We start from the raw sequence: 23,687 nt of genomic DNA, 5'->3' as shown, positions 1-23,687 counted from the left end.
AGGCAATAGTATTATAACACTACAAATATTTAAGCAATATTATATCAATAATATCATGAGGTAAGTGGCACCATCAAAAAATTCCTTTACTAAATAAAAATATAATTTCTCAGTAATTATATAGCATTCAACAAATATTTACCTAGCAACTATTACTAAGTGACAGAGACTATTTAGGCATTAAGGATACAGTACTGAACAAATGAAGAAAACAAAACAAAGAATCTACACCCTCACAGAGGTTATATAGATGTAGAGTGGGAGGAGGGAGAGACAAATAAATAAACAAGTAAACTGAAAAGGAGAGCCAGAGAGTGGGGGATATGAGGAGTCAGCTGAGATTTGTGGTTTTAAATTGAGAAGTCTGGAAAGGAAACAACTGAGGAAAGACTTGAAAGTGGCGTTACATGACATATATAATTAATATACTAAAGGCAGTCAAATACATTAATAAAGATGATAATTCTGGCATTGTAAAACTGATAAATCTGAAAGGTACCATACCTCCATGTGGGATCTTTGGGTTCTCAGGGAGTCTTCCTGGATCAGTTATTGAGGCCCTCACTAAGGCAACCAGACAAAATATGGCAATGCCATAGAATACTTGGAAATAAACAAACAAATAAGTAAATAAATAAAATTAGTATTTACCCTTCAAAACATTTTTCAACAAGCATATCTAAAGGATAAATGTATATTTTAATTAATACCATCAGGATAAATAATTTTCAAAAATAAGATGGAAAGATGATTAATTCATTTCATTCATCAAATAATACTGCCAAGAGGATTATGTAAAATGTAGTAATTTTAAATAGTTATTTTGTATAATAATAACTGATAACTTGTTATAAACCAGATTCTTTATTAACAGAAATTCCTTACTAATATTGGTATAAATGAATCCCTTTTAATTATTACATGTACTATACTTGACAGAATCAAAGCAGCATTTTTAAACCTATAAACTTTTTCATTAACTCTAAGTGGGTAGCTTCAAAATTACATTGGGTTAGTGATGTTCAATTGCTCTTTTCAATAGATCTTAAGATAGTTAATTTGAAAATAAAGAATCTAGAAATCTTTGTGTTTTAAAATGAATAACTAGAAAAAATAACAGTAAAGGAAAATATATTCATTCATCATAATTCTACCTTTTAGATGAAAAAGAAATAGGCATTTTGTTGGGGGGATAAAGGCACTGCACCTGTAATAGGAAACTTAGTTCAAGTGCTAACTCCAGGACTGACTGCATGGTATTGGTCAGTTTTATCAATTGTAAAACAGATTATACTTCCCACAGCTCTTATGAGATCAAAATGACATAATGTACATGAAAATGATAAATGCCATGTACATGTAAAACATATCACTTCAGTCTTATTCTTTTAATCATAAGCAAACCATCACCATTAAACTATAGGAGAAAATAATTATCCAGAAGTTCAAAGTATTATCATAATCAAAATCATAATCAATAACTTTTATATCATGAAACTTTTTCTCAGTAATGTGTATCATAATCATTCTTAAAACTCCTTCCACATTTGCAATAAGTATATAACAGAAACATTGAAAATACACACAGACCTACAAAATGGTCTTTATATATTTTGTAGAGTTAGGTATGAAGATATCACATTTATCTAACCCTGCAAAATATATAAAGGCCATTCTTTTTAAAAATGTCCATAATTTAGTAAATAACTTCATATTAATAGCACTGAATAATACTAAAAGGAAGGTTATTATAGTGGTATTTTACTCCAAAAACATTCACAATGAGAAAAAGCTTTAATTATCCAAAGAAATAAATAAAGATCTAGAAACTTACTTATTATTAATATGCCTGGAATATGTCCTTCTTCATAGTGAGGAAAGAGGACAATTTTGGGAATTAAAACAAAGTTGTATAACCAGACAAAGACAATCAAACCCATGCAGCACCAACCATGTGGGTCAACAACAAAGTGAATCCGGAGACCCATTTTGCAGTCCTATGACTGCCTGCCAAGCCACAAGGAAAGATCAACCTAAGGAAAGGGAAAAAGAAAAAATTACTTATATGGGAAAAATTATTTGAATAAAACAAAACTACCTTTTTGGCAACTATAAAATGACACTTAAATTTTCTTTCTATGTATATTTTTGACAAAATAGGACACTTTGGAAAACAAAGGGAAGTTTCAGCCTATTAAAATTTCACCATAAGCTTCAAATAATTTAATTTCAATTTTCATATGAATTGCAATCACAGAGTATAAACTGGCATTACCTTCTTAAGTTAAACACAAGTCTGCCCTTAACTCAGCAATTCCATGTGTAAATTCAAGAGAAATGAGTGCACATATTCACCAAAAGATATGATTAAAACTACAAAAAGGTTTTGTACATAAGACTAACTGATGGTAATACAAGTCAAAAGAGTGCTCCTCTTGTGGTGGGAGGGGTGTTTATTAATTGGGAAGGGAAATGGGGGAAACTCTGAGGAGCTAGAAATGTTCTAGATGTTGACCTGTTGCCTTACAGATATCTACATATGTAAAAACTCACTGAGCTATATACACTTAAGATTTGTTCAATTTAATTTAATTTTAAACCACAACAAAATGCTTAAAAATCATTTTGAAAAATTATAATAAAAAGTGAGAAGTAAGTACAAATTGCCAAAAATACTTAAATTCATGGAATGAAGCCCAACTAATATTACTATCAATTCGAGAAGACTCCTGCTTAAATGGGGCTTTTTTCAGTTCAGTGTTAACAAAATGCTAATAGGCCTCACAATGAGAAGCTTAAAGATACTTCTACATATGGTATTTAAAAAGTGACCTAGGGCTTCCCTGGTGGCGCAGTGGTTGAGAGTCCGCCTGCCGATGCAGGGGACACGGGTTTGCGCCCCGGTCCGGCAGGATCCCGCATGCCGTGGAGCGGCTGGGCCCGTGAGCCATGGCCGCTGAGCCTCCGCGTCCAGAGCCTGTGCTCCGCAACGGGAGAGGCCACAACAGTGAGAGGCCCGCATACCGCAAAAAAAAAAAAAAAAAAAAAAAAAGTGACCTAAAATATATCCTTACTTTAGTAGCTATAATTTATAAACCTTAAATAATAAATTACTATATGAGGTCTAGGGGGCAACTTTTTTACATAAAATACAATGGAATAATACAATAATACACTAGGACAATGTTTCTCAAACCTATAAGCAAACTGGAATCAGTTGAGGAGCTTTTTAAAAATACTTATTCCCAGGCCTCATTCCAGATGTACTGAATCATAATTCTTTACAGAGTAATGCTCAAAAACCTATAAAATGTTCTAAAATGCTCCCCAGGTGTCTCGATACAGCTGACTGGTATCCAGGAACCACGGATCCAGGAGCTTCACTAAGACTTCAATGTACAGCAATGAGCTGAACTCAGTTCAACAAATATTCATTGAGCCTCCACTATATACTAGTCACTTGCTAGACACTGTAGATACAATGATGAATAAGACATGGTCTTTGCTTAAAGGAACTAACAGTCTAATTGGGAAAAGAGCCATAAAATGGGTTTAATATAATACATTCCAGGGATGTGGACAAGATCTTACTATAGGCACAGAAAGATGGGGACTGATTAAATCAGGGCAAGACTCCCCTGCAAGGGAGTGAACTGAGTTCAATCTTAAAAGAGTAAAAGTTATCCAAGCAAAGAAAAGTGACAACAATACTGCAAACAGAAGGAAGAGCAGGAGGTAGACAAGAGTAAAAATTGTAGGAGGTATTACAAACTGCCATGATAAATCACAAACCTTTCAGTGGAGAGCAAGTGGTAAGAAATAAAGGGCTATATCATGATGGATATAAAGATGTCATTCTTAGGCACTGGAAAGCTAGTAAAGCAGGCGGGTAACATAATGAGGTTTATATTTTAAATAAAGGATAAAAGCTCTGGTGTGGAGGATGAAATTAAAGACAAAGATCATTTAGGCTAAGAGAAGGCAAAAGCCAAAATTAGTTTTGGAGAGATCAACTGAAGAAACAGAATCAAACCAGTAAGCTTCTGGAGGATGACTCCCAGATTTCCAGCTTATATCCCAGACTACTTCATTCTAAGGATAATTTATCATCAGTTGAAGAGCCTCAGGGTACTACCCTTTAGAGGCCTTGCCAATGTTCTTTAAAGTTACAAAGCTACCAGAACAAAGAAAAAAAGATTAAGGATTAATTTTAAAAGAATACCCCTATCCTGTTATCCCTAGAACCTGGAAACACTGGGACAGCAGAAAAAAAGACAAGAACTCAAACTCACCACCCAACTCTTTAAATCAGATATGGTCTCAGTTAGCACTTATGTATGAATTTTAAAATAGGAATAATCCCTAGGCCTTTAAAAAAGTAAAAGTTGAACTTCATTACCTTTTAATTTAAAAATTAAAAGACCTATCAGTATCGTTAAAGTGAGGAAAGTCACAGAGGATTTAATTTTCTAGGGATGATTATTTTAAAAGCTAAATGAACTCAAATACAAATGACAAGCTATCAGCATACCTAAAAAGAGAAACATTAAAAAGAATGTTTATTTTTATAGTCTTGCCAACCATCAAGTGCTAAAAGAATGACAGAAGGCTCTGTCTCTCAACATGTTCAATATCATTAACTTCATGTACTTTCTTTTAATGTTTCAGTTCCATTCACGACTAAAAAAACAGACAATGAATTCTAGTAACTATACAGAACAGAGTAATTTCGTTACTTATTTCTAAATGTATTAGTATTAGAAACAGAAAAGCATACAAGCCAGCAAAACAAGAGGCAAAATTATCAAACACTCATTTGTTTTTTTAAACTCTATTTTTATTCTCCTCTACCAGAGAATAACAAATTTTTCTTATCACTGTAAGAGTTCCTCACAACAGAAACTATAAATGAAAAGTATAGTTAAAAATGTGTCTGTTTTTCCTGGATATAAACATACACAGACAACAAGCTCTAAAAGAACAAGCATCTCCAAGGAAAAGTGCGCTAAGGAGAGAAAAATAAAACAATGAACAAATAAGATGTTGAATACTTTTTTAAATACCTGAGTAGTGAAAATTAATCCACATAATTAGTGCCACATAATCCTTACAACTAGATTGTAGAAAAGAAAACAGTAGCCTTCCAAGAGCTCCAAATCAGATTACAACCAGAAACGTGTAACTGGTAAAGTTGCAGGATCACTCCACTCAGTTATTACCAGGCGTGGCTCACGGCTGAACAGAAACTATTACACATCCTGAGCAACAACCAAACTGAACACAATGCTCCTACTCAGTCTTAAGGGTGGCATCTGTAAATACTTTCATCACCTAGGGAATCCAACATATTAATCTGTATATTAAATGGTGAGCTCATAACTCTTTGATGTAACTAGTGGACACACTGGTATTTCAACATTTTTGAAGACTGATATCTGGTAACTATACTTCAGTGCTCTCACTTCATTAATTATGTAAATTACTACAGCACGACTTTTTTTTTAAAGAAATTATAACTCAACTCTAATAAACTAGACTAGTAAATATTCACAATGTTCAAACTACTCTGGTAGGAAACCACCCTTCCCTTTTTTGCCTTTTCAGGCAACAAAATTTCACCACATATTTTCCTCAGGAAGAATACTGAAGTCACTATGAAAAGAAAGTGACAGAAAACTATTACATGACAGAAAACTATAACACCAGAATGCAGATTTTAAAAAATGATAAAAGTGAGCCAAAATAATTTACAAGAAATGGAGCCAAATGAATATCTCTAAACTTGCAGTTTTATATGACTTGCCACCTCAGCCACTGGTATTATTGTTCCATGAATATGAAAAATATATTCCCTCTCTCATTCCTTCTGTCCAAAATGTCTCTACCATTTTGTCTACTCTATTTAAATTCAACTCACACTTCAAGGTCAATTTGAATCTCACTCGCCATATGAAATTTTTCCTGGCACCTTAGTTCACAGTGATTTCTCCTTCTCTTCAAAATTCCAAATCAAAAGCAAAACTAGTAGAAGAATATAGCAAGTGGTTTTATAATCTTAGAATGAGGAAGATCTTCAACAAGACCCATAAGCCACCTTTGACCACATAAAGATTAAAATTTCTGCAGTTCAAAACACACCAGAAACAAAATTAAAAGACAAAGCATCCCTGGGAAAAAAAGAATATACCATATGACTAGTAAGAGTCATACAAAGTAAATACACAGAGAGGCAATTCACAAAAGAAAAAAAAATCCAGTGGTTAATCATTATTGATTAGGAAAATGTGAAATCACTAGGTATATTATTTACCCTTCATACTGACAAAATTCTAGAAAGACAGATGACACCCAATGTTGAAAGGGCACAGAGAAAAGGACAATCTCATCCATTGCTGATATGCATGTAAACTGACTGGGGAGAGGGGGAAGGAAGTATACTGATGTCTGCAATTTACTTTCAAACGGATCCCCTCAAAAAATGGACTGATGTGTGGACAGAGAGATGGATGAGTATGCGATGTAGTTCAGTAAAATATTAGTTGTAGAATCTAGATGATGGGTATTCAGATGTACGTTGTATAACATGTTTCTTTTTTTGTTAGAAAAAAAATATGTATAAGTTAATTTCTGTATGGGCGGAAGAAAACACATCTACCAAACTGTTAACAGTGGTTACCACTGGGCTGAGGAAGGAAAGAGTAGTGACAAGGAATGCTGTCACATTTTATATATATATTTATGTGTTCATGTAAGTTTATTAATAGACATATGTACTTCTAAATTCTTCTCAACCAACTGAAAAATAAAGATAGCCAATAAGGTGTGATTTGACATTACAACCTCACAAACAAAATTTTTACTTTTAGCGTCTCTTTATCACTATGTATTATCCTTATATGAAATGCTTTTAAAATTAATATCTTTAAAAATGGAGCACAGAAGCATCAGCTGTAAAGCCATAAAAAACTTATAATTCAGGAAGATGTTTCTGAAACTTGTATTATTTACAGATTTTTTTCTCTATGGAAAAAGCCTTATTTAAGAAAATGTGTAGTTAAAAGATAATATGAAAATTTTATATAAACATAAAGCAACTACCATTTTTTTTGCAAATGAAAGATTGTTAAATTCATCTAAACAAAACACTTTAAGGATACTATGCCTAAGGATACTATACTACGCACAATTCAGAAACATATTCCCATTAAAATTAAATGCACTTACCACCTGCAAACTCACTGAGATGTGCTGTAATTTTTCTGGTACTTGCATTTAGAGGTTTTATCTTGATTCATTCTTTTTATAATATCCCAACAAATGGATCTCTCCTCAAGAGCAGTTCTCCGTGCGAATCTATTAATGGTTTAACAAATAATATCTCACAACAAAGATAAAAACTGTAAGCAACTAAATATTCTAACTGTAAAAAATGTCAATTACAAAAAAAAAGTTTAAATTTAGAAATAAAATGATTCAACTCCACTTAATTCCATGCTTTCATATCTAATCCAGCCAGCCCCCCAAAAATCTTTATTTGATTACCATTATACATGAACATTCTACGTTCTCTCTTTTGAAACCACTCAGTTCCCATAAAATCAAATTAGTATTACATGTCCAGCATCTGGGCTTCATCAAACTTACTGACCTCAAATCACAAAATGACAATACATTCTGAGGTCACTGATGTGACAAAATCCAATGTAATATCTATCAAGATATTAGGCCTGGACTATCTAATCACAATTGATAAACATAAAATAAAGAGTTTAAAATAGAAGCACATATTAGTTTAAATGTTTTAAGGAAAAAAGTTATCCTCCTATAATGAAACCATTAAGAGAATCAACCATTAAAGTTAGTTTCTACAGTTCAGGCTTAAACAATAATACTATAAAGAGTTCTAGAAAACATATACTGATTCAGTATCTCACTAATTCTATCACTATCTGTATTACTACGCCTTGGCACTGGTATAGATGAAAAAGAGACCATCCCTATTCTCAATAGAGACAAACTAGTAAACAGACATGATCAATACCAAGTAAGACAAAGTAAGACAGAGGGCAAGGGGGCAATAATGCATCTCATACAGGAAGGGTATTGGTTCACGGAACTTTTCAGTTATGTAAATATTTGTGTGTACGAGGTTGCAATAAAAAATTTATTTCTTTTGGTACGTTACCATCAGGAAAAGATTTCTGGAGAGAGCAAAACCTGTGGATGAAGAATCGAGGCTCTTCTGAACAAGAGAGCAGAGTACGCAAAGGTATAAGGGCAGGCAAAGAAAATCTAAGTAAACTGAAATGACTAGAGTCATTGCATATAGAAGAATGGGATAAAACGCGTTTAACCTTTCCACCACAAGCATCTTTAAGAAATATAGTTCAGGACATCTGGTAATATATACACAGAAATATATGAGATATGTGAGTATATATTTCACATATATAAAATATATAACTGAAAAAGTTTAATGAAGTGATATTCTCCCTGACTATATGTGACATACTCTGATACTGTACTATTTTATTATATTTCACTTTAATAAAAATATATAATGCTGGTCACAGCCTACTAGACTGATTTCATGACCTACAAGAAGAGGGTGATCTAAGAATAAAAAACACTGTTAAACCATGCCAATGAGTTTGGACTTCACCCTGAAGACAGTAGTTTGGAAAGTACTGAAGGATTAAAGGCAGAAGAATGCCATGATGAAATGTGCATTTTGGAAAGAAGAGCAACACTTTGAGGAATGAACTTGGGTGGATGGATAAAGCTCCAAGACTGACTATATGGAATAAGCTAGGCTTACTGGTTATTCAGGTGAGAAATGAGGGCACATGGTAAGTACCCCAAAAACAGTAACTTCTAAAGAAGAACTTAATGAGTAAAACTGATAGGATGTGGTAATCAATCATGCAAAGGGCAGATGCTAGGATGACTCCCAAGTTTTTGGCTTAGGGTCTTGGTGAATGGTGGTACCATTCTCCAAGAAAGGAGATAAAGGACAAGTTGTGAGTTTGTTATGCATACTGCTTACCACAGCAATAGGAATCTATTACATACTGAGGATGTGGAAAAAAACATCAAAATCATTATCATTACATTTCCATTCCCCTTACAGACTTTTTTTTTAAACTGTACTTTCTCCCAGGGTCACTTTTTCTATGGTCCATGATTGTTAGATTGTGATATATATCTAACTTGTTTATACTCTAACTTTCTAAGCTAATTTAAAGTGGTCTCTTTGGCTGCACATTTGCTTCTTAGAGACAAAATACAGAATGATTTAGTAAAGGAGCTGCTACTCTAGTGGCAATGAATGAATTCATCTTCTTCTAGAAAAGATCTCAAGCAGAATTAAGTGTGGTACAATGAAGTGCTCTGAAACATGGCCAAAGTCAGTAATTCTGCTAAAGCTATGACTCTAGGGTGGCTTCTTACTGTTGCAGCAAAACAGTAGTTTCCATCAGTAACATTAGGTAACAGCACAAGTCAACCGTCTATGAGTCAAACCCTAGTCACTCACTGGCTTAAAATCAAGGAAAAAATCCTACTTTACATTTACAGTTTTCAGAACTACATCACAGCCATAGCATCCAAAATGAGATGAACATTTTATCTAGTTCAGCATCGCCATCACTGTGGAATCAAATCTCACCCATGTGATATAAAAGCAATTCTAGTCTTAAAAACCCAAGAAATTTGTGATAACAAAGAATATCTCAAAGTTCTATAACTACAAAATGTTAAGTATTTTTAACATTGCTACATCTGAGACTGCAATCAACAATTTACAGGGCAAGCCAAAAAAAAAAAAAAAAAATCCCCCCCGAGGGTCAAAACAAAATGGTTAATATACAAATATATAAAATTTTAAAATATATAAAATTTAAACCTTATAACTGCAGCTTAAAATGAATCTTACGTATTTATACAGCTATTTAATTTCTGATTTTATCAACTCTGAAAAATTGGTCAAGTAATTCTACTTAAAATATCAGGATATAGCTGTCTTTAATAATTAGCCAAAGAGGTAATCCAATTTTTAAAATATCAGAGGTATTCAGTTTATTTCAATAGAGTAGGAAATTAATCTTATACAGGCACTTAAGAGAGCCACATTCAAATTATGAAACAGCCTCTTATTAGCTCTCCAAACTTCAGTTTCTTTTCAAGCTTCGGTTTAACCATCTCTAAAATGGTAATAAAAATATCAACACACAAGGTGGTTGTCATAATTAAAAGAGAAATTGCCTGGCAAATGATAAGCACTTCCAACAATGGCAACTTTAAAGGGGCGTTTGTGGGGGGTGGTGGACAGGGGGCACTAAAGATGAATTGTACATCTAGTCTTACAAACTCCAGGATGAAACAGTGTTTCTGGGTCACTGTCATTAAATACAATTTAGCTATACCCAGCTGCCTACCTTCTCTAACACTGAAGTCTGAGAACTTGTCAGAGATGAGAAGCCTCAGATAGGACAGTACACAGCCTTTTCCCTCGCATCACACTATAAGCATGTAGGCAGGTTGTATTTCCACAAGGCTGGCGTGAGGTCTCTTCAAGCAGAAAACCAAAAATAGAGATCTGATCTAAAATAGAGTGACTGAACTAAAGCCTGTAAACTAAATCTCTTTCAGGTAAAAGTGGAAGGACTGGGAAATTAAGCAATGAAGCATGGCAGAAAACCAGCACGTGATTTCAAAAGCTAAGGAAGAATGCAGAATTAAAGTAGGGAATTCTGACCCAATTGCTCAGTTCTCCAGGAAGACTGTTAAAATGTGGGTAGACAAAGTGTCAAAGCATATCAAACCTGTACCATCAATGGTTTCAAGAATCCACTTCCTAGAACAAGTCTTTAAATCACTATATTCTGGGCAGAACTGAACGTTAAGCCGTTGCTCTTCTGTGTACCCGCCTCGTGAGTGGAAAAAATGTACATTGATACCTTTATTAAAAGTATTGCAGTACAACGACACACTTCTTCAGAATCTCCCAACAAAAAGCAAAAATAACTGGGAAGGTGTGTGATGATATGAATTAAAGACTACCAAATACTGTTTCCATCAGTACAAAATGTCTAGGCAGGACTCTTCATTTAGGAAGGTATGGGTGTGGGAAAAAGGACAGGACAGGCAAGGGAAGAACTGGAGTTAAATGCGGGGTAGGAACAGAAGGCACGGGTAACCTTTGCTCCAAAAACAGCACAAGGAAAAAACTTCAGCTACAGTAAAAGCCAAAAGTTAGACTCTGGCATTTCCTGGGTGTGAATCAGACATGTTCTTCCATGAGGAAAGGCAAGCCAGCTACTTACCTCTATCTAGTACCCACTGCACCAAGAACAGATTGAAAAAAAGAACACACAAACCAAAAGGCTAAATTAGATTTCCTTCACACCAGGCTTTACCAGAGCAGACATGATTTAAAACCAATAACACTAAAAGAAAAAAAATCTCTCCTTGCTTGCTGAAGTTGAAAATCCTGCAGCAGGTAAAAAAGTTATTCATTCCATAATTACAGATAAAAGGCTTAAAATCAGAAGCCTGGTTGAGATCACAGTGGAGCACATTAAGTTAAAATTGAATGAATCAGTGAGTAGTAAAATACTAATTTTTACCTAACTTGCCCTTTTGTGGAAGTGGCAGCAACAGAGAGATGAAGAGAGCAGAAACCTATTCAGTCTCTTAAATGGATCAAGTCAATCTACCTGAGAGGAAAAGCACAGGGAAAGAAGAGGCCTAAAAGGCAGAAGACAAACTTTGAGAATACCACGTTTCTTCCCATGGTACGTCAAAAGAGGGAAATAAGTAAATAATCTACCATCACTTTAAGATATTTTGGGGAAGGTAGCTACCATGGAGAGCAGTGCTATTTCATGTCTATTAAGATATGCTTTTTAAACTAGGCTAACTCAATTTACCAAAGATTCTTAACCAAAAAAAGCACTACTCTGAGAGAGGCATGGACATATATACACTACCAAATGTAAAATAGATAGCTAGTGGGAAGCAGCCGCATAGCACAGGGAGATCAGCTCGGTGCTTTGTGACCACCTAGAGGGGTGGGATAGGGAGGGTGGGAGGGAGATGCAAGAGGGAGGAGATATAGGGACATATGTGTAGGTATATAGCTGATTTCACTTTGTTATAAAGCAGAAACTAACACACCATTGTAAAGCAATTATACTCCAATAAAGAAACAAAAAATCACTACTCTGATAATAAGCAAGACTGGTGTTTTTCCATTTTTCTTCATGTCATTCACCTATATTTTTTACTGATTCAAAGCAAAACATTTTCAACTTTAATAAGAGGTATTAATTCATTGATTATTCTACTACATGCTACGATGCCGTTTATACTTAGTGCATTTGAAAAGTTGAAACTGAGCCCTAATGTTTTACTAAAGTAATATAAAATGTCTTCATTCCTTAATATAAAAGTAAAACTGAGCTTAGGGAACAACTTCCTGGTAATAAAAATAGCTTTTCCTCCGCCTTCCCTGTTATGCCTGGTAGTACTGATAACGCCACTATGTAGCCTTCTACACTGAAAAAGATTTTATTGACTCACATTCAATTACAATTCCTGAAAAAAAGCTCCATGGAGACATTACTAGACTTCTAAATTCATTTCTTCACTAATACATGACATTATTCTATCCATGTGCTTTTCCACAGGTTCTGAATCAGTCTCTATGAATTAGAGAAATCAGGCAGTGGGTAAATAAGAAGTAAAAAATTTTATGATTCACTGGTTACTTCTTTAGAGCATACCTGTTAAGCTGATGGTTACATGTTTGCATTTTTAAATGCTTAAATTTCTTTTTATTAAGTAAAACACCCCAGAGATAGGCAATGTGACACCGTTTTATTTAAAATATGCTCTAGTTCATTTATTCCAACTACGGCTTCGAAAGTACGTTAAATTTAACAGAAGTCACAACAGTTTGAAGGGACTTAATATAATCCTATTGTTTTACCTCCAAAATGAGGAATTCTGAAATAGTACTACACCAAATATTATTCTAAAAGTATGGAATTTTACATTTTTTTGGTTATATTTTGATATAATTTTACTAATACTTCTTCAGGTAAATGTTTTAAAAGTAACTTTAACATGTTAAAGGGTCTTAAATTATTTACAAACTTAGCATATGTCAAGTAAGGATGGGAAAGCTAAAATAAGCATTAAAGAATTTATCCTGACTTCCTGGTTGTATAGATGAAAAATGGCATGGGTCACTGACCTACCCATGACCCCACAGCTAAATAGTGACAGCAATGGAACTAAAATCTAGTTTTTCTTTCCACGACACCAAATCATTTGGTTCCTTCTTTCCAACTGATTTCTCATCTCTTCAAAAATCTTTTTTGCCATGACAACTTAGCACACCTACGGCAAAATAAAGCAGCTCTCTGGATTTTATCTTTAAAATAAATAAAATCTAAAGAGTTGGAAGGATTTAACAAGATATTACACCAAAGGCCTTTTAGTTCAGGAATGGCATATACTAAGCAATCATCAGATGATAATTATTATTACTTTTTACTACAAGGAAGGCAGTGAATTTTTTAAAGTACACATATTAGGCCTTGGATCCATCTGACAAATATTTTTAACCCGCATGCTTAATTATCGTTAGTTGTCATGATTTTATACTGTAACTTTACACTATGATTTATGACCTGCTCACAACGACCTTGATTTTTTTTTCCTCTTGTACTTTTATAGACTGCTATATTGCAATATTTTCAAGTAATAAACTGGTCAGGTTTTCTTAGCCCTAGAGATAGACATCCTCCACTGACTCACAAGGGATCTTAAAATACGCTCCAAATACAGCTTGAGAAAGAGCACAACTTTAAATGGACTCCCCAGTTAAAATCTGTTAAAATCTCCCCAGTTAAAAGCGGTCTGTTACAGTGAATGGTGGTAACAAGTGCAAACTGCTGCCATCCGTAAGCCATTTTCTTAAAACCACTCTTGAATCTGGGGGAGGGAGGCAGAAGGTCAGTAAAGGAGCAAACTATTTCTCCTCCTGCAAGTCTTCTGAAGCCTCACCCAGCGATCTGGAAATGAATGAAAGGCTGTGATGGCAAGGGATAAATCCCAGATCCCTACGCAGGTCTCCGGGAGCAGGTACAGAGAGAGAAACTACAGTTCACACGCGAGAAACTCAGGGCAAAGGTTTTTTTTAATTAAACACACACACACACACACACACACACACACACACACACGAAAAACTACCCCAAATCATCTTGACTGGAGCACGAACCCACCCACCACCAGTTATAGGAGGGGCAGTTGGCGGGCGGCTGCAGCTCTGGCTGAAGATGCTGGGAGAAAGGCCAGGCCCCAGGCGGGCAGGGCACGCAGAAGACCCGGGGTTCTGAGCGGGAGCGAGGGCAGGTGCGGGCAGGGAACAGGGCGCGGAACAGGGGCGCAGCCAGGGGCGGGCGGCCGGGCGCCGGGCTGCAGGGGCCGGGGGCGGGGGGGCGGCCGTGGCGTTCTCGCGCCTGCACACACTCACCGGCGCCGGGGGCTCGCCTCTCCCCGCCGCTGTTCTCGCGGCCGCCGGCAGCTCTTCCCCCTCCACCTCCGCTTCTTCCCCCTCCGCCTCCTCCTCCTCCTCTAGTCCCGCCGCCACCGCCCTAGCCGGGACGCGCTCCCCTTCCGCTTCCGGGAGTCAGAGCGCCGGGGCCGGCGGGTTAGGTGTGCGCGGCTCGCGCGGTGGAGTGACCGGCTGCCTCCGCCGCCGCCGCCGCCGCCGCCGCTGCCGCGGTCCCAGCTGGGCGCCCGGGAGCCGCGATGGGAGCCGCCGAGGGCCTAAAGAGCAGAAATCGCGCCTCGAGCACGCGGAGACGCGCCGCGGCAATGCCGGACAGCCATCACCCGAACACCCGTACCTGACGCACCTCGGCGCCGTCGCCCTCCCCGGCTGCCACCTTCCCAGCTCTGCCCACGCTCTCCTCCTCCTGCCACACCATTGTCCCCGCTCTCCTGAGTGACTGGAGAAGGGCCTTTCTTTAAGGATCGCATTTATCCTCCTTCCTTACTTCGGGAAGGATGCCCCACGGGCCTCTCTACCCCTAATGCGCTCTGGATGTCCTCTGGTACCTTGTTTCAAATTGCAGTCCCCAGCACCAGCATCCTCTGGGAACTTGTTAGAAATGCACCATTTCAGGCCTGCTGAATCAGTATCTGTATTTTAACAAGATCTACAAATGACTCCTACACGTGCACCTTAAAGATTGAAAAGCACTGGCCTCTAGTGAATGGTCTTGCCCACTTCAAGAGCCACAGTTGCCCAAGACATCCATGATTTTTTCCTATTCCTGTCAGCAACCAAAATCCATACTGAAATAAGCTTTACTTAGTGTTTCAGATGCCATCCAAAAGTTGCTGGCTTTCCCATCCCTCCAACCTAGGAAAAATAAATTGACTCTACACTGCAAATAATCCAACTCCCGATCTCAATTCGTATCTTCATCAAACATCAGAGATACGCTAAAACCTTCCCTCTTCCCCCTCACCTCAGCTGAACAATACTTTGGGAAGGTTAAAATGTTTGCAGTAACCTGGAACTAGAGCTTTGTGACTGCATGCCATGGGAGGAATAATGTGGGAATGGAAGAAATATTACCTGCTACATAAAATCTGAACTCTTCATAGAATGGCATTGAAAGCCATTCTCCACAAACTGGTCCCTACCTACCCCTCCAGTCTTACCTCTAACTAACTTGATTCTTCTGCCCATCCTAGAATGCCCTCCACCATCCTCTCTGATGATCTTAATTCCATCTGGACTTGGGAGTCAGCTCAAATCCTGCCAGCCCAGAATTCCCGTTCTCTCAATATCACACACACTGTAGCTTATTTTGGACCCTTATGTTACCTTGTATTACTAGGTAGTTTAAAACATGTTATGTCCTGGTTTCTGAATTAATTACCAATACCTCACAACCTTAAAGTCCTACATCAGTGGTTATCAGCGTGTGGTTTCCACACCAGTAGCATCAGAATCACCTCGGAACTCATGAGAAATCCACATTCTCCAGCTCCACCCCAGATCTACTGGATCAGAAACTTTGGGGCTGAAGCCCAGCAATCTGTATTTTAACAGGCCTTTTAGATGATTCTAATGCATGCTCATTTTAAAATTACTGAGTTAAAATATTATCTGTTAATCCCAAAGGAACTCATTGGTAGGGGTTGATTTGACTATATGCAAGTTTTATTGCTTTTCAGATTGAGAACTAAGCTCCTTCGCTCACGAATAGCTAGGTTTGAAGGCAGTCACACTTGCTTTTGGAAGAATTATCATTGATTTTCATAATGCTTTTGCTGTTGTAGGATTTTTGTAACTGGGTTTGTTTGAAAAGAAAGAAGAAATAATGATAACTAGTCACTTTGAGGAAGAGGAAACATGGAGTTTTGCCCCCTAAACCCTGGTGCTGAATAGCATATTCTTTTGCTCTCTCTTTGCATACCCTTGTGAGAGAGAATAAGCTGTGGCAAATGATCTCAACAGGTGCCAAAATGAGGCTTAGTTGATGGGCATGTGAATGCACATGACTATTGGAAGTGTACATATTTTTCATGCCTTTTTCTAATGCTAACCCGTTATTAGCCAAGTCAGTTCCACAGAGACTTTTCTAAGAAAGGCATGGAAGAAGTGGCAGGAAAAACATTCTCAAAATCATGAGTCTTTTTCTCATGGGCAGTATCATCAAGGGCCTGTCTCTTGCACTGAAGGTCAGGTCATAGTTGTCTCATTCATGCTCAACATTGACTGTATTGTCTTGCAACACATATACTTAGACACCTGTGTTAAAGTGAGAGAATAGGAAGATATGGCATCATATAATCCTTTTGAGGAGCTTTTCTATTTAGTCTAAGGATGGAGAAAAGATATATGTCATGCACTATTTTTTCCCTCCAGAATTTTAGTCTTCATGGTGCCTGTGACTGACTGAAATGTGATTATTAATCAAACTAATATTTATCTGGGAATAGAAAAAGTAGATGAGGACAAGTAGCACTGCTGCCACTGCCAACTTGGCTTCTCAGCAAAGGCACGGTCAGGGCATTTATGTGGACAAACTCAGCCAATGACTGTGCTGCTGTGCCTTGACTGGGGAGGACAGAATTTTATTGCAATTTCCTAAAGTCAGTGAAAGTACAGTCCAGAGTTTAATCAGTACTGGCAAATAACCCTTGGCAGCTTTGGGTGGATAGAGTTCTCCACCTGCCCAGCTGGGTATCATGCCCTAAGCACCCACATCTGATGCACATTCATGATTTCTGGGTTGTTTGTATTCCTCTCCCCCATCTGTTTGAGTGGCAGAGTGCCCATTCCACAACAGTCTAATATTCTAATAGTTATTCTTAACCTCTTTGGGGTTACACATCTCTTTGAGCATCTGCTGAAAGTTGTAGACCCTCTTCCCAACAAGTTACACAATTATATAACATGTACATACAGATGTATACATAAAGTTTCACAAGATACTTCACTTTCCCATGTCCCCAGACATGAAGTCATGAACTTCAGGTTAAGAACGTAGAGAGTTCTATGTTCCCCAGGACGTAGAGAGTCGGTAAAATAACACTATTCCCCCCAAATATCAAGGATAACTCTAAAAAACACTGCGTTCTTAGGAGACGGAAGAAAAGCAATGCTAACCAGAGGCATAAACAAAGTGCTATGGGAATGCTAAAGAAGCAGCTGGTAGTGTCAACAGGCTGATTCAGGAGTGGCTTCGTGGAGAAACTTCTTGCTTCAGATAAGTGAGAATAGGATTTTGATTGGGACAGAGGATCCCTCCAGGATGAGGGAAAGTGTAAGCAAAGGCATGGAAGTGTAGAAGTACAAGGGTCGCTCTGATGTGGCTCAAATGTGAAACACATAGAAAGAGAGGAGAATGGAAAGGTAGAACAGAGCCAAATCATGGTGAGCTTCAAAGACAATGAGATTTCTAATGAGGAGCCATTAAGCTTTCAGAGTAGGGTAATAGACCTGCTCTAATCTAGAAAGGCAGCGGCATCATCAAAAGGCAGAGTGGTGGGGCATTTGGAAAAGTTCTAAATATTCTAAATTGGAACCTGGGAGTGAAACCACGTGGCTTTGCCTCAACTTTTTAAGGTTGCTTAATGTCTGCTCTAGAGTTTTCTATTAAGTTAAATCAAGATGAACCCAAATACTTACAATTGGTTAGGTGGGGAAATGTATTTCAGTGAGTTTAGAGTCTGGGATGCTGAAAATCTGTTTGGAATTGAAAGAGGGAAAACCAACTTGGACTGAAAAGGGAAAAAAAGAAAAAAGCCCTGCCACTAATCAGGCTGGGAGGACAGACACAGATGAAGGCAGCTGCAACGTTAATAGAAAACACTGTTTCTGCCAAGATCAAGGAGCAGTTAGAAATTACAATAACGACCCTCTCTTTGGGTGGTTACTGACCAGTGATGCCCCAGACCACGTGCTATTTTCATTTCTTACTAGGGATACCCAATTGCTCAGTCATCTTGACACCTTCACTTCATGAAAACACCCAGTTCCTAGTTAATTGCCTCTTTTTCTACTCATATCTCAAAACAACAACCAATGCAAAACTGATCCCTGCTTCCCTTAGACCATCTTCAAAGTCCTTCAGTGAGAGCCCAGTTCACAAAAGATGCCTACCTCTTCCTGCTTGTCTAGCGGCAGGCACTCCTCAGATGTGCCCTCCCTTTTTCCAAGGCAATAAATCTGCTTTTTTTTCATGCTACAGACTTGTTCCTGGTAGTCTTTGGCTGAGTACTTTTTAAGAACCCATTTGATAATGAAAGCTACCTGTTGTCAGGACTCAAAAGTCAAGGTTCTTCAGGAAAGAGGTCTCCCTTTCTGTGTCAAAGGCACAGCAAAGTAGCTGCCATTCTCAGCAATGAGACTCAGCAGTCTCACACGTGGACTCTTCCAACATGGGAGGAAGTGATGGTTTGGGCAGATCCCCCTGATCCTTCATCCTTTAGAGAAATATGGATTGAGATAGAAGGTTTTTAAATGCTTTTAAAAACTATTTTTGTGAGTGGTATTTTCAGAAAACAGCTTATTCTAAGTAAATGGGATTAACAGAATTCCAAGACAGAAATAAAATGGGTCTAGAAAGATGATGGCAAGTTCTGCCCTGATTCGATCCAAACAACGTATTAAAAATAGGGCAATTTTGATGATGCTGACCTCTTTGCATGACAGAGAAAGATTGAGTGAGATTTTCATCGAGAGATGTTATTATAAAGAAAACAGCAGAAAGAGACGGAGAAAACCGACAAGACCATAAAAATAGAGAAGAGGAAGACGAGTTAGAATTGGGAGCTTAAACAAAGTGAAAGGCAGGAGCACCAGTAGAATCAAGAGTCCAAATAGGAGGGTTTTCTTTGGTAGAGAAGAAACAGCTGCTTAATTCTCAAAGTCAGAGCAAAGAAGAGCCAGAGGGTGACCAAGTGGGAAATCTTGAAGGGGAAAGGAGGGAGGCTAAGAGTTTAAATTCAATGGCTTCCATCTTGGTGCAGACACAAGAACAGGAGGTGCTGGGCTCTCTAAAAGGGAAGAAAATAGGGGAATATTCAGCACTAGGAAAGGGGATGAAGAGACTAAAAGAGACAGCCCACTTGGCTCATGTGGAGATAATGTTGACTAGGGGGATAAAACAATTTCTGAGTCCTTCAAAGAAAACCCAGATGCCAGAGATAATAAAAATAGTACTTTCTGCTGTTCTGCATAATAGTACTTATGGCTGTAAAACACTTTAGAGGATTTACTTTGGTTGTTTTCTACATATACTAACTCAACAGACCTGGTTTGGATTCATGGAATCTACATCTAATATAGATGAAAAAGATTGAGGCCAGGAGGCATTTCACCTTTTGACACCCTGCAGTGCCACAGCAGGAAGCTGTAGCCTTAGGTGGTTAAAAAAAAAAAAAAAAAAAGTGTAATTGACATGGGTGCACCACCAAACAGAGATGCCTGGGAAAAATTCCATAGGTAATGCAGGCTCAGAGTGTCACAGTGGAGAAGAGCATCGGGCAAGCAAATGCGTAATTGAGGAATTCAGTGCAAGCGATGGTGAAAGACTGATGTACTATTAGAATGTGCTGACCACATCTTGGGTTTATTAAATACCTGTGCTGCTTTGGATAGCCATACCTGCCAAACTGATAGACATGCACGGCACACACACACACACACACACACACTTCTGTTGATATCTTTGTTCTTTGCTCTCTTACTCAAGGAGTAACTTTCACTGTAACTGCATTACAAAAACAAAAAGTCTGTCCCAAGCTGATACCTGTTCTAGCAAGTGACCCCCTTGTTCCCATCACCTTTTCCTAGTCCACTTTTGCTGTTTGGGGAGAACCTGGAGATATGACCCTACAGAACCATGTAGGCAATAATGAAATGGTGCCAACCTTAGGTTTAGAAAATCCTGAACCCAGGAATCGTCCTCGGGTCTGGATTTGTGAATACCAGCATTCTGAGAGACTTTTTCCTGAAGCTGTCTGATCATGGTTGTGCTTTCATTACTTGCCACAGAAATCACTGAAATCTTCTACGGGCATGCTGTAAATATTAAAGGAGCACACACACACACACACACACACACTTCTGTAAATATTAAACTTACACTGTGTGCGGCAGCAGCAGTTCATGCTGCTTTATGGAGACAATATTAGCGAGCATGCAAAAGTATCACGCTGCCACTCCCACCATCCCTGTTCTTCACCCCTCCCCTGAAGCCTGACGCTGGACCACAATTTTAACTCTTTAATCACAGCAGAGAATCATTCAACATCATTTCCACGGAACCAATCTTATCCCTTACACTGGGATTGTAGTTAATGAGTGTAGATACCTTTTTGTACACTCACCACCCAACTTTCTATTTTAAACATAAGGGCAGGAGCATTTTCTTTGAAGTTTCCCAAGGCAGGAAACAACATTTCACCTTTCTTATAGTTCAAGCCAGTGTGTGGGAGTGCACCCTAGGAGTTGTATGACCTGTCTGGCTTCTCTTAGGCTTTGTGTCAAGTGGAATGGGTCTTCTGGCCAGCTGGGACATTGGCCTGTCCTGATTTGTGAAATCTACTCAGAGTTAACTCAAGACTTATTTGGGTTGTCTCATAAGTCCTGGTTGCTCCCCTGGGATCTCCTCCACTAGCCCACCATAAAGTCAGAAATTTCCACCTCTATACTTGAGAGAGTGAGCTAGATCCAGGAGACATCAGTTAAAATGCAAATAACTTGGTAACATGTTGGAAATATTGCTAATTTCCTTAGGAGTGATAATGATATCATTATCTTTATTACATAGGAAAACATCCTCATTCTTGGGAGAGGCATACTGGAGTATTAAGGGTGAAATGTCATGATATCTGTGATTTACTTTTGAATGGTTCAACAATATAAAAATATGTAGTGAGCACACATATACACACATTCATACAAACAGAGAGATAAAGCAAATATGGCAAACAACAATTGTTGAATTAAGGTGGAGGCTATGGAGGTATTCTTGGATCTATTTTTTTTCCAACTTTTTGGTATGTTTGAAAACCTACATAATGAAAAAGTGGAAAAAATGTGGGCTCCCAAACATATCTCAGACCCAGTGAATCGGATGCCCTCACGCATTGCTTGTGAGCACCCAAAGTAAGTTTTAGACACACTAAAATATGAGAGTTATTGAATTACAGTGCTAAATGCTAATGGAAGCATACATGCAATAGGTATATGAGAAAAAGAGGAAATGATCTGGGGGAGAAAAATCAACTCAATTAAACACCTCTATTTCCTGTGGGCAACAAAGTGCAATTTAGTTAACCAGGTGAGAGTAATGCTTCTCATAAATTGCATGAAAATGAAATTTAAAGAACTTAAAAGAGAGTTTTGGTGGAGAACAACAGGAGGATCAAGAAGGTCTGGGAGAACAGCATGATGTTCTTGTTCTAGAAGAAGTCTGAGCAAGTGTTCAGAATTCCTGTGACCAGAATTCTGCAGTGGCTCCCACCTACTCATTATCCGCCCTGGTGGCAAAATCACCAGTGGAGCTTTCAAAAATATATCGACTATTACCTGCTGTACCCAACCCCTACCTCCAACTATTAGAACAGAATTTCTGTATTTAAAATGCTCATGGATAATTCTAATACACAGCCAAGGTTAAGAACTAGTTACCTGTACAATGAAACCCGAACTCTCTAGTCAGTAAATTCTGTCTCCTTAAGGACGGGAAGCTGTCAGAGCCACCTTGGTACCCCAGTGGGTCAGCCCAGTGCCTGACACTTAATCCATTCTAAATAAATGTTAACTGGATGAATACACTGATGAGCTACATAGATGAATGGACATGAATTAGGAGCCCTGGGCAATTGTAGATAATTTGAATATCCTAAAATCAAGGTGAGAGACGGAAGGGAGCTCAAGGGTGAGGCAGAAAGAAGGAAAAGTAGACACCAAAGAAAATTCCACCTGCTTTGCCATTTTCCTTAGAGCTATGCCAGGACTCATGATCTCCTTTGCAGACGAACAGGAGAGTGAGGGACATAAAGCCTGTTTTTTCAATCTCTGCACATGGGGAAGCCCCTTCCATGATAGGTTCACACTGTGTTCTCATGGTCCTGAAAAGCTCCAGGATATTATTTTTTTAATGGTCAAAGATTACTAAATCCCATGGATCCCAGGGCCCCTGATGGAGGCATCCTTTTAGTGTCTTACTTGAACTGCTGTAAGATGTAAAATCTGTGTATCCACTTAAATATTTATCTATTTCTTGCCTGAGGTTTGGGCAGCATGCAGGTCTCCTTTAGTAATGGAATTGTGACTTATAAAGAAGCATGTACTGGAAACTCTTGTTCTTTGTATATTGAACATAAATAGGTGTGTTTCCCTTAGCTGGTAGACAAGAGGAAGTTGTGATCATTTCCTTGAGAAACATTAACCCAAGTCCCCACCCAGAGATGGGTCACTGGTGATTGTTTCTTTTGGATGAAAGGAGGAGGAACAAAACAAAATAGGAGAGAGGAAGGCAATAAAATGAAAATCTGAGCTCTCTCCCGGATATGTGGGTGGATAAGTGGGGCCTGGCTTTGGAAAACTAGTATTTCAGGAAAGTCCATTCCTTTGCTCAAGGTATTATTACTCACCCATGTCACCATTGCCAACTCCTGAATGTGAACAGTAGATTAAAGAAGGTGAAGAGGACCCACTGACTTACACTTAAAACTTGTCCACTGTTCCTGACATGGAAATGTGACTTTCTTGAGATTCAGGCAGAAGAGGTTTGTGCACATGATTTCCAAGCTTTCTTCCAACTCTTCTGGCCTCCATGCTTTCTCTCCATTCCAATTGACCAGCCCCACTGTTAAAATTTTTGGCTCATGGAAATTTTGTAGAAGCAGAGGAAAATTCTGGAGATCTCCCCTGAAGTATGTCCATATCCACAATATTTGTGCACACTTCAGGTGGGTCATGAGCCCCTCTGAAGCTACTGTTGTAAATCCTTACCATCTAATCTGCTCAAAAACCTTCAAAAACTCCCCATGGCCTACCAAATACATGCTTAAGACCTGTTGGCTGCCTTTCAAAGCGCCCCACGCTATGTACCCTACCTATCCTTTCAAGAGCATCT

At 38.2% G+C, this 23,687-nt stretch overlaps 1 protein-coding gene across 2 annotated transcripts in view; it reads right to left on the bottom strand.

Moving 5' to 3' along the window:
• ZDHHC21 (zinc finger DHHC-type containing 21) overlaps positions 1–14,622 on the bottom strand; it is a 68,901-nt gene extending 54,279 nt beyond the window's left edge. The window contains exons 1-4 of one of the 2 annotated variants that reach the window (XM_029201386.1): positions 14,546–14,622; positions 7,225–7,353; positions 1,835–2,033; positions 505–603 (exon numbers count right to left, since the gene is read on the bottom strand). In XM_029201386.1, coding sequence (XP_029057219.1) covers positions 505–603; positions 1,835–1,988 — 253 coding nt within the window. In that variant the 5' untranslated portion in view covers positions 1,989–2,033; positions 7,225–7,353; positions 14,546–14,622. Of the gene's footprint in view, positions 1–504; positions 604–1,154; positions 1,208–1,834; positions 2,034–7,224; positions 7,354–14,545 lie in introns of those variants that run through there. The other variant, XM_029201387.1, reaches the window with a different exon arrangement.
• Between the last annotated feature and the right edge of the window lie 9,065 nt (positions 14,623–23,687).

This window comes from Monodon monoceros, unplaced genomic scaffold, assembly GCF_005190385.1.
Source record: "Monodon monoceros isolate NGI ecotype Baffin Bay Population unplaced genomic scaffold, NGI_Narwhal_1 Super_Scaffold_5, whole genome shotgun sequence".
Classification (NCBI taxonomy): Eukaryota; Metazoa; Chordata; class Mammalia; order Artiodactyla; family Monodontidae; genus Monodon; species Monodon monoceros.
This window is presented reverse-complemented; position numbering and strand designations above follow the sequence as displayed.